This window comes from Nicrophorus vespilloides, unplaced genomic scaffold (genome assembly GCF_001412225.1).
Source record: "Nicrophorus vespilloides isolate i.1.1-1 unplaced genomic scaffold, Nicve_v1.0, whole genome shotgun sequence".
NCBI lineage: Eukaryota > Metazoa > Arthropoda > Insecta > Coleoptera > Silphidae > Nicrophorus > Nicrophorus vespilloides.
This window is the reverse complement of record NW_017098979.1, coordinates 158,907-171,531: the sequence shown is the minus strand read 5'-3', so window position 1 is coordinate 171,531 and position 12,625 is coordinate 158,907. Positions and strand designations below refer to the sequence as shown.

Genomic DNA, 12,625 nt, shown 5'->3' with positions numbered 1-12,625 from the left:
TATATAAATAAAAAAAATAAATAAATTTAAGAATAGTAATTAACAAATTGTCTTCCATCTCTCTAGCATTATGATGAACAAACTCATCGTTTATAGATGGTCCTCGTTTGCTCGATTTTCATCTCTCCATTTTAAGAAACAAATATTTATTAATAGTAATCAAGTTAAACTATTGAAACTACAAAATAATTATCTCTTTCCTAATTGATGCACCACGTTTACTCGTGCTTCATAACTCCAATCTAAGAAATAAACATTTATTAATAGTAATTAAGTTGAACTATTCAAACTATTAAATAATTACCTCTCCAGTCTTGTAAATGAACTCCTCTCTCATAAATGACACAGTTGTTTATTTATTAATATTGTTGATGATAATTTCAGTAACATCTGTTCTTTTTATGCTTTCTAGCATATTTCAAAAAACTTTGTTGTATCTTGTCTTGTTTATCAGCAAATTGTGAATCACATTTTAAAATTCCGTTTAGAGTTTGAAAATACCTACTAAAAAGAATTTTTGAAACTTCTTCCAGTAATTTGATGATTAGATCATTTGTGTGTGCACATATCTCAAATTTCCAAACGATTTTTTCCTTTAAATATTCTTTTAACAATTTATAAGGATCATATCTTTCTGGTAAAACGTTAGGCATTATGTGATAAGTTATATTAAATATGTTAATGAGTGAGAGCAGAAGAACCTCCGAACAATATCTTCTCAAATAATTTCTATTATAAGAGTTCTTCTGCTTCAATTCAGTGAATGATATCTCTTTCCTTGCAAAGATATTTGTGTTGCAAATGGCACAATTATTTTTCACAAACAATTTTTCCATTCGTTTTAAAATACCTACCGACAGATGGGAAAAAATGATCCCTTCAATCGGTTCATCATGAATATGTTTATTTGATAATGACAATTCTATCATAATTTTTGATAGGTTTGACGATGCTTCGTGCGTTTCATTTAAAAATACATTTAAATCTTCGATAATAGATTCACAACCGTTAGATTTGTTAATTTCGCCTCTAACATTAGCAATAATAACGTTATTTACTAATAATGTTGAAAATCTATTGATAATCGAAACACATGAAGGTCTTTTCGTTTCTCTCAATTGGCCAAACGATTTTTTCATAGGATCCTGATTGAACGATCTGGTTGGCATATACTTAAAATTCATTCGTTTTAACAGAATAGAGTGCAGCATTATGTAACTATCTAGTGTTTTTGCAAAATTTCTTAAGACTGCTGGCTGTTTAGTCATTTCGTTTCTCTTATTCACAAATTTCATGCTTTTTACCACCTCTTTGGCCGCATACCATAGCTGCAAATGCCTTGATCCCATGTACACACACTTTTTTGCATTTATCCTTTTTACTACGCCACAATTCAAACTATCAAATAAATCATTGATAAAATAGCATAGTGAAGCTGTGCCCTTTGATTCTGCTGAAAGTTTTCTGCCATTGGGACATGAAAATTTACTATCTACGTAAATTTCTATTGTTGCACATACTGTATAACTAAACACTTGCACTGCTTTAGAAATCTTCATCTTGGGAATTTTTTGTGGATATATATGCCTTATTGAAATTTTTTTCAAGAAATGTGAACTTCTCGAAACATCAATGTAGTAAGTTGTTTTTATATCCTCCCAACTGGCTGTTAAGGCTTCTCCTTCTAATGTAAATTTTAAATTTTTGTTTAATAAATGGTTTCTCATGCATTTGATTATATCACATATATCAAATAGAGGAACAATTTCACAATTACAAATCCTTATTATATTTTTCTTAGGTTTTTTATTTTCTTTAATGTATTCTCTTTTTGTATCTTCTAGAAGCATATTAATCGCAGCACTATTTGTAGGACCTTGGTCACATACAAATGCTGCAACTACATACCCTATATCTACCAATCTTGTTACAATTTCTTTTATAAATTGTACTATGGTGGAGGATTTTGTTGTACCTTGGGTAAAACTGTAACTTACAGGAAGTTTCCACTTCCTGTAGATACTCCTCACCATAAATACCTGAGCATGATCTGCTATTCTACATGTCCTTTCGTAGCCATCATCCTCAAATCCACAAACCGTACCTCTATTAGGCAGATAGTCCAAGTGAGGAACAACTGACATCTCGTCAAAAATAAGAGTAACTAATCTGTCCTCAATTCCATTCTTCTTGCGAATGTGTTGCTTCAATATATTGAAAACATTATCGTTTAAACCAGGATCCACTCGAATTTGATTACTTTTAAATGTTGCTATTGATGGTAAATTAAGCGGATAACTATAACGTTTCCTGCTCTGTCTAAATATGTTGCGAGTGAATATATTATCATCCAAGTCATTTGACTCTCCCCTGCTTTTCTTCTCTACATTAATGAGATGACGATTGAAAAATTTTTGTACCTTCATATTAATTTTTTTAAAATTTCCAAATGCTATGCATTCTTTTTTATATTTAATATTTAAATTATCTGAATAGGAAACCCTTTTTTTCAATTGCCTTCTTCTTTTTTCTTTTAAACTAACATTCTTAATAACACTTACTTCCTTTCTCTCTTCCATACAAGTATTCAATTCAGTAACAATATCCATTTTTTCAGTCTCAACTTGCACTGTTTTACAATACAAGTGATCCACAGTAATAAGATTATTGTCAACAGTTTTGTTACTATCAGCAACAATATTAATTTCGTCAACAACTGTGTCATTCATATTTTCTATCAACATTGGATAATCATGCTTTAAGAACATTGGTCTCTTTCTGTACTTTGCAGGAAAATGAAGATTACATACTCTCTTAGTTTTCCTTATAAGTGGATAGTCCATATCTTTCAGTGAATCATTCCGTGATGCAATTTTCCACTGCTCAAATAACAAAGAATCAATGGGTGGAAATGATCTCAACCCTATTTTGTCCTCTTGTTTTGTAAAACATCCTTTGACGCAGCAAACATTAACCATCCTAATACACAATATATATATAAAGAATAATTGAAGAAATATTTCGAAATGTTACTTACTTGCTTGTCTTCTCAATGCCGAAATCAAAATTGTCGAAATAAAACCAAAAATTTGAAGCTCCAAAACAAACTGTTATAAAGTTTTATCACAATGTAAACATTTGAAAAAAATATGAATGGTTCAGAATGGTTCAAAATTTATCCGGTTCCTCTTTTTATACTCATCAAGACCAATCAAGACCAGCTGGCTAAAAGGTTTTGCCAACTGTATGAAAGCAAAATAAAATTGTAACGCATGAAATGGAGAAACCCTGGTGACATCTGTCTGCGTTTGTCATTAATATTGAAATAAAAAGAAGTTATTTTAGCCGGAGTGAAGTGCCTTATTTTCGTTCTAAATAACTAACTGGGATACTAAAATCGAGGTCGAAATTGATGAATAAAGAGAAAGATCCGTGCAAACCGTACGCCTGCAAGATTCAGGCATGCTTGAAATGTATGTAACAATCTTAACCCAACATAACCTAACCTAGTAATTCCGAAGTTATATAATATTTATTAAGAATGTTTTTGTTTTGATTTTCCGCAGCTAACAGGTACCAAGAACCTGATTGCCAGTACGCCATAGAGGATATGAAAAATTGTTGTCTGAAGTGGAGAGAAAAGAGTTACGTTTGCGGAGGTTTTGCGTATTTGTATGCGCAGCCACAGCAGGAGCAGCCGAAAGTAACCAAACAGTAGTGAGATGAGAGAAAGGAAAGTGCTGAAGGATTTAAGTTGGATACAAAGGAATCCCAGAGTCTTTGTTGGAATTGTCACAAGCGCATCCCTGTTGGTGTTCTTCTCCAAACCCATTTACGATATTTTCTTCCGAACCGATTTGCCGACCCTCGAGGATCTCCAGAAGGAGCACATTTTAAAGAAATACAAAAAGTTTAACTAATGGAATCCGTAAAGAAAGCGAAAGCGAGATTCCGACAGTACCCTGTCGTTCTAGCTAAATGTAAAACGGAAGGTAGCGTGTACGCGAAATGTGTATTGAAGAAGGATTCAGTCAATTTGAATGATTGCATGGAAGAGTTTAAAAAGTTCAAGACCTGCCTGCAAAAAAATGCGATGAGCATGAACGTTAGATTGTAATTATAGATAATTGTAGTGTGAAGGGTATAAGAAAAGGAACACATATTTATATAAAAATGATTGGGAAATTTTGGAATATTTTTAAGAATATCCATTACTTATGGCATATAATATTTGCAGTGATAATTCGCTTCTGCTTTATCTCCTATGGCTTATATCATGATCAATACGCGTCTGTGGCTTACACGGATGTGGATTATAAAGTATTCACTGATGCTTCGAGGCACGTCTTAAACTATGGTTCGCCGTACAGCAGGAACACGTACAGGTATTCCCCTTTAATCGCCTTTTTTCTAATCCCGAATATAACTTTGCATCATGCTTTTGGTAAAGTTTTGTTCTCGTTCACCGACGTCATCGTAGGTTTATTAATCAGGGCGATCGTCCTCCACAGTTTGAAGCTATACAATGGACATAAACAGAAGCACGAGTCGAAAGCACCGCAGGTTGCAGGAGAAACTCTGAAAGTGGAATATCTGAATAAACCGAATATTAAGAATATCCGGTACAGAAAGAAGAGCAAACGATTGGAAGGTCAATTAATAACTACGTGCAAAACGGAGAGCGAAGTTCAGGCCGATACTAGTATGCTGCTATGGCTGTACAACCCATTGTCCATAGCTATAGCCACAAGAGGAAATTGCGATTCAATTGCAGGAGCTTTGGTCCTGCTAACCCTGTACTGTTTGCAATGCAAGCAGAAATATTTCCTGGCAGGTTTGTGCCATGGCCTATCTGTCCATTTCAGACTGTATCCATTGATGTACAGCCTTGCCTTCTACATGCATCTGAGCAAATACTCGTACTACGCCACGAACAATCTGTTCAATTACACGGAGCCAAAGAGTAAAAAGCAAAAGGACGCGAAAAACGCTGACAATCAAATTGTCGAAACGCGCAAGACGATATTCAAGAAGCAATACCTGATGTATTTGGTGCCAAATACCAATCAGCTTAGACTGGTTTTCGGCTGTTTAACATCATTAGTTGTGCTCACCAGTCTTTTCTACTACCTGTACGGATACAAATTCCTGTACGAAACGTATATTTACCACCTGGTGAGGAAAGATACCAGGCACAATTTCTCCCTATTCTTTTACCTACAGTATCTGACTGCTGGCGTTAAGAACATCGGAATGTGGCAAAGCGTGTTGATTGTTTTACCGCAATTGATTCTGCTGATTGTATTCTCGATCAGGTACGGTCTCAATAAATTCACTCTGAACTTTGCCATAGTAACCATCACCATAACGATGGTTGCGTACAACACCGTTCTCACGTCGCAGTATTTCATTTGGATATTGGTCGTCTTGCCTTTATGCATCTGGCAGATAAAGATAACTGCAGGAGTGGCGCTCTTCATCATGGGAATATGGTTTGCGGCTCAAGCTGCCTGGCTGGTTCCCGCGTATTTTCTCGAGTTCCAAGGCAAGAATACCTTCCTCTTCGTTTGGCTGCAAAGCGTCTCGTTCTTCTGCGCTAATATCGCAATACTGGGTAGACTGATCATGAATTTTATGTCATTTAGGAAAGTCAAGATGTGAATCGATTTAGTATTTTCATTAGTAGTTTGTAGATTTATTATAAATAGTATCTTTAATACAAATACACTTTGGATAATTGAAACTGTTTCTTTCTAAATATCCTTATGAATATGATAATAAATATCCAGCAAACTATACAAACTTTAATTTGAAAATGAGCAAAGCGCTAAAAATCCAGAACGAATGAATTTAGAAAAACACCAATAGATGGTGCTTTGAAGATATCTTGATTGCACCATCGCCTTTACAATTTCATTTCCAAAATATTGTTATTAATATTTGATTAGATTAGATTATGTAAGATTATATATATTGACTGAAAATGACTAATTAGATTATTATAAGAATTATTGGGTTAAAAAATTATTGAATTTGTAATTTAATGCAAAATTAAAAAGACATTTCAATCAAATTTACTTAAAGTATATTTTGTAAACGTGTTGCAATTGGTTGATTTGTGTACTTAACAGCGTGGCATCGCGATTGTCAAATAAACCGAAATCAGCCGAAATTTAACATCATATGGTTTGGTGTCAGAATAGGTTATAAATAAAGAGTATTTCTGACGGCGTGTAATTGCCTACCTACCTTGTGTTAAGGTTCTCTAAAAATATGGCTCTGCAAGACGAGGATTTAATTAAATCCTTCATGTCCATTGGCTTGAGTGAACAGAAAGCCAAAGAGACGCTGAAAAATGTGAACGTGACGAATACCCTAAAGTTGCTACTGAAGCAGGTAATTAATAGTTCAAATTAAAACCTGAATTTTTCATAATCCCATTTTACACTCAAAGGTTAGTGGTGTTGCCCTGTCTGAAGGGACTGGTATGCTGATCTATCATCTGGCAACAAAAACCAAGCCACAGATCTGTGAGCATCTTCCATTTATTGCCAAATATATAGCCAGTAAGAAGTTGGATTCAACTGTGAGAGTGGACAAGGCAATTGAATATGTCCTGAGCCATTTGCACAGCATCAAAGATGATGAGTTTGAGAAGTTCTGTGGGGTGGGCATTGTGGTCACACCAGAGCAAATTGAGAAAGCTATTGAGAAGCAAATTGCCTCTGTTAAAAATGAACTGTTGGAGAAGAGGTATCGGTATAACACTGGATTGCTGATGCAGAAAGTTAGGACTGAGTTACCATGGGCTGATGGTAAAGCCATTAAGAGTGAAGTTGATATCCAGGTAAATTACAATGTGTTTTTTATTTGCATTTATTTAAGGTATATTGCATAGATTCTAGATTTGTTGGGACCAAAAGTTGAGGCAGATTTAGCACCAGTTGCAAAAGATAAGAAGGTCAAGGTGGCTGCAAAGGAAAAAGCGCCAGAGGTGAAAAATAATGGTGAGATCATTTGAATAAGTATGAAATTTGTTGAAATTCCTATTGGATTCTTATTTTAGTTAACACTGCTAGCAGTAACGCATTGAGCATTATGGATGTGATGAAGAAATTGAACTTCCACAAACCCGGTGAAAATTTCAAAACTGATGGATACGTGGTGACTGAGAGGACGCAGGAGTTGATGAAGCAGCATCTGAAGTTGACCGGTGGTAAAGTGAAGACAAGGTTCCCGCCAGAGCCTAACGGTATTCTGCACATCGGTCACGCGAAGGCAATCAATATCAATTTCGGATATGCTGCTGCCAATAGTGGCACATGTTATTTGCGTTACGACGATACCAATCCGGAAAAGGAGGAGGAGAAGTTCTTCGTTGGAATCAAAGACATCGTCGAATGGTTGGGTGCGTTAAATCAAAGAGTTATTTGAATTGTAGGTGTGATTTGCGTAATTCGAATTGCAGGATACAAACCGTCGAAGGTGACACATTCTTCCGATAACTTTGATCAGCTGTACGAGTGGGCCGTGCAACTCATCAAGGCGGATCTCGCTTACGTCTGTCATCAGACTGCTGATGAGATGAAAGGATTCAATCCTCCTCCATCGCCTTACAGAAATCGTCCGATCGAAGAAAGTTTGCAGCTGTTTGAGGTTTGTATATGGAACCCAATATTATAATGTTTAGAAAATTACCTTACTGTTATCTGTTTTAGGATATGAAAAATGGAAAAATGGATGAGGGCGCGGCAACCTTAAGGATGAAAGTCACTTTGGAGGAGGGTAAAATGGATCCGGTGGCGTACAGAGTAAAGTATGCGCCCCATCATCGCACCGGAACTAAATGGTGCATTTACCCAACATACGACTACACTCACTGCCTTTGCGACAGCATCGAAAACATCACTCACTCTCTTTGCACGAAAGAATTCCAATCTAGGTAACTATCACTTGTCACGTTTCACTATAATTTGTTAAATTTCTCGTTTCTTTTAAGACGATCAAGTTACTATTGGTTGTGCAACGCTTTGAACATCTACTGCCCCGTACAATGGGAATACGGTAGACTAAACGTCAATTACACGGTGGTTTCGAAACGGAAAATCGCTAAGCTAATCGAAGAGAACATCGTGAACGATTGGGATGATCCTAGGTTGTATACGTTGACGGCTCTACGTAGACGCGGTTTCCCCGCCGAAGCTATTAACAATTTCTGCGCTCAATTGGGCGTGACGGGAGCGCAGAGCACGGTCGACCCGAGTATGCTCGAAGCTTTCGTCAGAGACTACCTCAACAACACAGCCCCAAGGTAAATTGATCATTACTCTCTTAGTAAAAAAATATAATTCAAATGTTTTCCTTAAATAGGGTAATGGCCGTGTTGGATCCATTGAAAATCACTATAACCAATTATCCTCATGACAAGGCGACCACAGTAGAAGTTCCTAATTTCCCGAACAAACCCGAAGCCGGAAACCACAACGTAGCGTTCGACAGAACTATTTATATAGAGAGGGATGATTTCATGGAGGTTGGAATACGATTTAATATGCTCAGAGATTATTGTTAACCGAATTCCAATTGCAGGTCGGTGAAAAGGGTTATAGACGGCTTACCAAAACCCAGTCGGTCGGTCTTAGGCACGCTGGATACGTGCTGGACGTGACGGATGTGGTGAAGAACAAGCAAGGCGATGTTGTCGAGGTAGTGTGCAATTGCACAGCCGTAGAGAAGGCAGCCACGAAACCGAAGGCTTTCATCCATTGGGTCAGCGATCCGGTGTCCGTCGAAATCCGAAGCTACGCCAGCCTGTAAGTTTATTTAGTAAATAGAATATAGATTCGCTAAACCATTGAAGAACATATGTTAAACTATATAATTATTTTATTTAAGTTTCAAACATAAAAACCCTGAGGATCCAGCAGAAGTACCCGGCGGTTTTTTGAGCGACTGCAATTTGGATTCGCTTAGCATATCGACCGGATACGCTGATAAATCGATCCTAACTGCTAAGATTTTTGAGAAGTTCCAGTTCGAACGGCTGGGATTCTTCTCTGTCGATCCCGACACGAATAAGGACATGGTGAGGCTGTTTAATAGTGTTACGAGAAGTTGATCAAACGTTATTTCTTTTTGTAGATCGTCTTCAACAAAACCGTTGGATTGAAGGAGGACGCAGGCAAATAGATTTTGTCCATTTTTATATGTGTATACTAAAAAAATGTCCAGTGAACATCTCTTTTTTTAACTTATTTCGGAAATAAATTTATTATATACATTATTAAATACAGTAGCAACTCAATCGCCTCTTATAAAAATTGTTGATTTCCTGTTTTTGTTGATACCGCCACCTCTCCGAAATGTACTGAACTATAGAAATTTCTTCGAAAAGTTGGCAGTGATGACGATTGTTGCGCAAGGTTGCATCTTGACAAATCGTAAGTGCGTCTATTCCCGAAATTGTCATCGTTGAGCTGTACTTTGGTATCACGTATTACAGTGAATTTTATAAATAGCATAATCTCACCTAAAGCTGACCAGTATTCAATTTTTAGTTGAGCCTTTTTGTTCAACCCAGCAGAACGTGCCGCAATCGAGATGAGTTTACAGTGGACCTTAATCGCCGGTTTCCTCTACGTAGAGATCGCAGTTGTTTTGTTGCTGGTCTTGCCAGTGGCGAGCCCAAAAAAATGGAATCGACTTTTCAAGTCACGCTTCATGCAGAGCCTGCAATACCAGGCAGGAATTTATTTCCTCATTCTCATTGCCATCCTCGTCCTATTCCTGCTGGACGCCATCCGCGAAATGAGAAAATACTCGACCATAGGTAATTTTGCATCAGAATATACAAAAAAATTTCATAGTTGGTCACTTTTCAATTGCAAAGAAAAGAATATATTAACATGCTTATTTTCTCTGTTTTCCAGAAGCCGAAAATGATCACAAACATCTTGATGCTGAGATGCAAGGCAACATGCGTCTGTTCCGTGCACAGAGAAACTTTTACATTTCTGGTTTTGCCCTGTTCCTATCATTGGTCATCAGGCGTTTGGTTAGCTTGATCTCCTCCCAAGCAGCTCTCTTGGCCCAGTCTGAAGCAGCCATTAGCCAAGCTAAGAGTGCTACCACCACTGCTAGGTCACTTTTGGATCAGGCCAGCAAAGGCAAGCAGGAGGATGGAGATAAGGAGACTGCTCACAATGAAGCTGTAAGTTGTAAGATGAAATTGTTTATAAAATTGCTAATGTTTATTTTGTGTGTTAGATCACTGAATTCAAGAAGATAATCAAGGATCTGGAAGGCAAGTTAGAGTCTTCTAAGAAGGATAAGGAGGCACTATCCACTCAGTCCAAGAATCTGAGTATTGAATATGACAGGTTGGCTGAGGAACACAGCAAGCTCCAGAAGAAAGTAACTGTGTCTGGGGGTGATAAGAAGGATGACTGATTGACTTATTTATTTACAAGTTGAATTCGTTTTTTTTTTATATAATTGTAATTTTTTAATATTTATGTGTTAGCTTGGTTTTTCTTGAATTTAATAAATATGTATTTTTCTGTAGATTGCTTTATCTTAGAAAATATGTTTACAAAAGTCTTTATATATTTAAAATGAAGTATTATATTTATATATCACGCAATGTGCTAACTTATGATACCGTATTTATCTGAAATATAATACACACTTCATAGATAATCGTTTCTTTTTTATACATACGAATTTGTACAGCTTATCTGCATTGATTATGATATATGATCTTAAGTACAGTGGGGGCGTATCTTTTTTTCAATCAAATCATTGCCACCAAAAGTTCACGGAAAAGCTTTTCTCGATGGCGGTGACGTGGTGCCACCATTTTGGTGGAATATACAGCATTTCCTGCGGATTCAAAAGGCATTTGTACATTGTCGCTTTGGCGAAGTCAGGGAATTGGTCCAGGTCAGGCTTCAGCGGATCGACCTGAGCCGTGTTGCTCAGGAACGTTTCCTCGTGCGGATACAGAAAGTTGTTGTCCGTAGGCGCGAACAGGATCACCTGCTTCGTTCCGAAAACCTAAAATAAAATATACACATATTTAAATGGTACAAAATAGCTCGCTGTTTTAAATACTTGGCACAAAAAGTTGTCTTTGGGGTCTTGGTGCAAGGAAGACACGGTTCCTTCGGGTCCAAACCACGCGTTTATTTCAGGCTCAAAAAGATTGTCGTCATCGAAATTTCTGCTCGTGCAGCAGTACTCCGGTATGCAGATATCTTCCTTCAATTCCGGTACTTGATTGAGAAGATCGTGCTGCGCCAAATACCCGATATCTTTGGACGTCTTTAAATAGTACTCGTCGACGAATTCTTTTAGCGTCATAAGCTTCTGCGAGAAATTCGTATCGGAGTAGGAGGATCCTATTTCGATGGGAACGGTCCTACCGCCTGCAATCTTCAGCAAGTATTTCAGGTTCAGCCATTTGCTGCATGCAGGCCAATGGCACATGCAACCTAAAACCAATAGCAATCTTCATATTATTGTGTTACTATAAACAAAACGCAACAGATCACCTTGCATTATAACAGGGATCTCCTTCAAGAAGTAATTCTTGTAGAACTCCTCCAATGTGGGAACTTTGATTACACTTATCGTATTAGCATCTATGTTCCAGAAGTCATTCTCATACTTGACCCGTTTGCATGGGACTTCTTCACTTTCAGTCAACTCCTTTTTGTTGGACTTCTCCAGATCATCATTCAGATAACTGGCGCATTGCGTCAGGAGATTGCTGTTCTCTTTCAGAGGAATGCCCAGCAGGAAACCTTTGTCAATGCATTCCAGGGCTTGCTTCACGTTTTCTTTTGATTGCTGCAGGAGAAGCGAGCATTTAATGAAACTCGCAGCGGAGAAGGCTTTCCTCTTGTTTTCCGGTACTTCGCTCCATTTGCCCACGTTCAAATGTTCGTGCAGATGTGTTACGATGAGATCGATCTTGTATATGGATGAATCGTCGCAGGGTTTGCTGGGGGCTCCGAACACCGAATCGCAGCATTCCTTGTACAATTCCTCCAGATGACAATGGAAGTCCTTCAGAACATCGTATATTTCCTGTTTATCGTTTACATAACTCCTTAATGTTTGATGTATATCCATTGGAGACGAACCGATTTAAATAATTAGCTCGCAATTGCACAAAACGAAACTTTCAGGTTATAAATTTGTGCATTTCCGTTGTTTACCTCGCTAGGTTAGACTCCTCTCCAGGTGCATAATTAATTCGCTTGTTCCAACACGAAAACATCAACATAAGAGTGTAAACATTATGAAATTATACTTATATGTATCAGACAGTTATTCGAGCTAACATTCTATATCGATGATTCATTTGTTTTGTCTCGAAATATTAATTGATACAAGGTTTTTTTTTGTATTTACTAGGATGATGATGCAATTGATCAAAGGTGGTTGAAAACAGCGAAAAAAAAAATTCATATAATAGAAATTGAAAAACATTTGAATACAACGCTTATTTGATGTAATTACCATTCAATTAAATGTTATTAGTTCATTAATTTGCTAAGACTTAAGTTTTTTTTGTATGATTTCTCAAGTAAAACATTAACAAGAACTAAAGTCATTCTCA

General features: G+C 37.0%; 6 protein-coding genes across 7 annotated transcripts; 4 read left to right on the top strand and 2 right to left on the bottom strand.

Annotated features, from left to right (window-relative positions):
- Nucleotides 1-57: 57 nt before the first annotated feature.
- Nucleotides 58-3,254, bottom strand: LOC108563776. Its single transcript, XM_017922555.1, has 3 exons — nucleotides 3,038-3,254; nucleotides 305-2,979; nucleotides 58-242 (listed from the first exon to the last, which is right to left on the bottom strand). The coding sequence occupies exon 2, from the start codon at nucleotides 2,976-2,978 to the stop codon at nucleotides 381-383; it is 2,598 nt and encodes an 865-aa protein (XP_017778044.1). The 5' UTR covers nucleotide 2,979; nucleotides 3,038-3,254; the 3' UTR covers nucleotides 58-242; nucleotides 305-380.
- A 29-nt stretch (nucleotides 3,255-3,283) lies between these two features.
- LOC108563778 (cx9C motif-containing protein 4) lies at nucleotides 3,284-3,806 on the top strand. Its single transcript, XM_017922558.1, has 2 exons — nucleotides 3,284-3,473; nucleotides 3,567-3,806. The coding sequence occupies exons 1-2, from the start codon at nucleotides 3,413-3,415 to the stop codon at nucleotides 3,716-3,718; spliced, it is 213 nt and encodes a 70-aa protein (XP_017778047.1). The 5' UTR covers nucleotides 3,284-3,412; the 3' UTR covers nucleotides 3,719-3,806.
- Nucleotides 3,807-4,080: 274 nt separating this feature from the next.
- Nucleotides 4,081-5,711, top strand: LOC108563777 (GPI mannosyltransferase 1). The gene has a single exon (XM_017922556.1). It carries the CDS (start codon nucleotides 4,174-4,176, stop codon nucleotides 5,659-5,661), a length of 1,488 nt encoding a protein of 495 aa, XP_017778045.1. The 5' UTR covers nucleotides 4,081-4,173; the 3' UTR covers nucleotides 5,662-5,711.
- A 369-nt stretch (nucleotides 5,712-6,080) lies between these two features.
- Nucleotides 6,081-9,267, top strand: LOC108563773 (probable glutamine--tRNA ligase). Its single transcript, XM_017922552.1, has 11 exons — nucleotides 6,081-6,396; nucleotides 6,455-6,847; nucleotides 6,899-7,007; nucleotides 7,067-7,408; nucleotides 7,469-7,656; nucleotides 7,719-7,942; nucleotides 8,000-8,311; nucleotides 8,371-8,533; nucleotides 8,590-8,813; nucleotides 8,896-9,085; nucleotides 9,142-9,267. The coding sequence occupies exons 1-11, from the start codon at nucleotides 6,274-6,276 to the stop codon at nucleotides 9,187-9,189; spliced, it is 2,316 nt and encodes a 771-aa protein (XP_017778041.1). The 5' UTR covers nucleotides 6,081-6,273; the 3' UTR covers nucleotides 9,190-9,267.
- Nucleotides 9,268-9,404: 137 nt separating this feature from the next.
- Nucleotides 9,405-10,523, top strand: LOC108563775 (B-cell receptor-associated protein 31). 2 transcript variants are annotated; one of them, XM_017922553.1, is made up of 4 exons: nucleotides 9,405-9,501; nucleotides 9,558-9,829; nucleotides 9,930-10,210; nucleotides 10,267-10,523. In XM_017922553.1, exons 2-4 carry the CDS (start codon nucleotides 9,601-9,603, stop codon nucleotides 10,447-10,449), a joined length of 693 nt encoding a protein of 230 aa, XP_017778042.1. In that variant the 5' UTR covers nucleotides 9,405-9,501; nucleotides 9,558-9,600; the 3' UTR covers nucleotides 10,450-10,523. The 2 variants fall into 2 exon arrangements, with proteins under 2 accessions (XP_017778042.1, XP_017778043.1); XM_017922554.1 differs by having other exon boundaries at nucleotides 9,437-9,493.
- Nucleotides 10,524-10,564: 41 nt separating this feature from the next.
- Nucleotides 10,565-12,386, bottom strand: LOC108563738 (lysine-specific demethylase 8-like). The gene is made up of 3 exons (XM_017922493.1): nucleotides 11,553-12,386; nucleotides 11,113-11,492; nucleotides 10,565-11,055 (listed from the first exon to the last, which is right to left on the bottom strand). Exons 1-3 carry the CDS (start codon nucleotides 12,133-12,135, stop codon nucleotides 10,798-10,800), a joined length of 1,221 nt encoding a protein of 406 aa, XP_017777982.1. The 5' UTR covers nucleotides 12,136-12,386; the 3' UTR covers nucleotides 10,565-10,797.
- Between the last annotated feature and the right edge of the window lie 239 nt (nucleotides 12,387-12,625).

Coding starts and splice junctions, on each gene's coding strand:
- LOC108563777 (XM_017922556.1), top strand. CDS start 4,174: ATGATTGGGAAATTTTGGAATATTTTTAAGAATATCCATTACTTATGG.
- LOC108563778 (XM_017922558.1), top strand. CDS start 3,413: ATGAATAAAGAGAAAGATCCGTGCAAACCGTACGCCTGCAAGATTCAG. Junction 3,474..3,566: donor GATTCAGGCATGCTTGAAAT/GTATGTAACAAT, acceptor GATTTTCCGCAG/CTAACAGGTACCAAGAACCT.
- LOC108563773 (XM_017922552.1), top strand. CDS start 6,274: ATGGCTCTGCAAGACGAGGATTTAATTAAATCCTTCATGTCCATTGGC. Junction 7,657..7,718: donor AAAGTTTGCAGCTGTTTGAG/GTTTGTATATGG, acceptor TATCTGTTTTAG/GATATGAAAAATGGAAAAAT. Junction 8,312..8,370: donor CTCAACAACACAGCCCCAAG/GTAAATTGATCA, acceptor TTCCTTAAATAG/GGTAATGGCCGTGTTGGATC.
- LOC108563738 (XM_017922493.1), bottom strand. CDS start 12,135: ATGGATATACATCAAACATTAAGGAGTTATGTAAACGATAAACAGGAA. Junction 11,493..11,552: donor GATCCCTGTTATAATGCAAG/GTGATCTGTTGC, acceptor TATTGGTTTTAG/GTTGCATGTGCCATTGGCCT. Junction 11,056..11,112: donor AAGACAACTTTTTGTGCCAA/GTATTTAAAACA, acceptor ATTTTATTTTAG/GTTTTCGGAACGAAGCAGGT.
- LOC108563775 (XM_017922553.1), top strand. CDS start 9,601: ATGAGTTTACAGTGGACCTTAATCGCCGGTTTCCTCTACGTAGAGATC. Junction 9,830..9,929: donor GAGAAAATACTCGACCATAG/GTAATTTTGCAT, acceptor TCTGTTTTCCAG/AAGCCGAAAATGATCACAAA. Junction 10,211..10,266: donor AGACTGCTCACAATGAAGCT/GTAAGTTGTAAG, acceptor TTTGTGTGTTAG/ATCACTGAATTCAAGAAGAT.
- LOC108563776 (XM_017922555.1), bottom strand. CDS start 2,978: ATGGTTAATGTTTGCTGCGTCAAAGGATGTTTTACAAAACAAGAGGAC.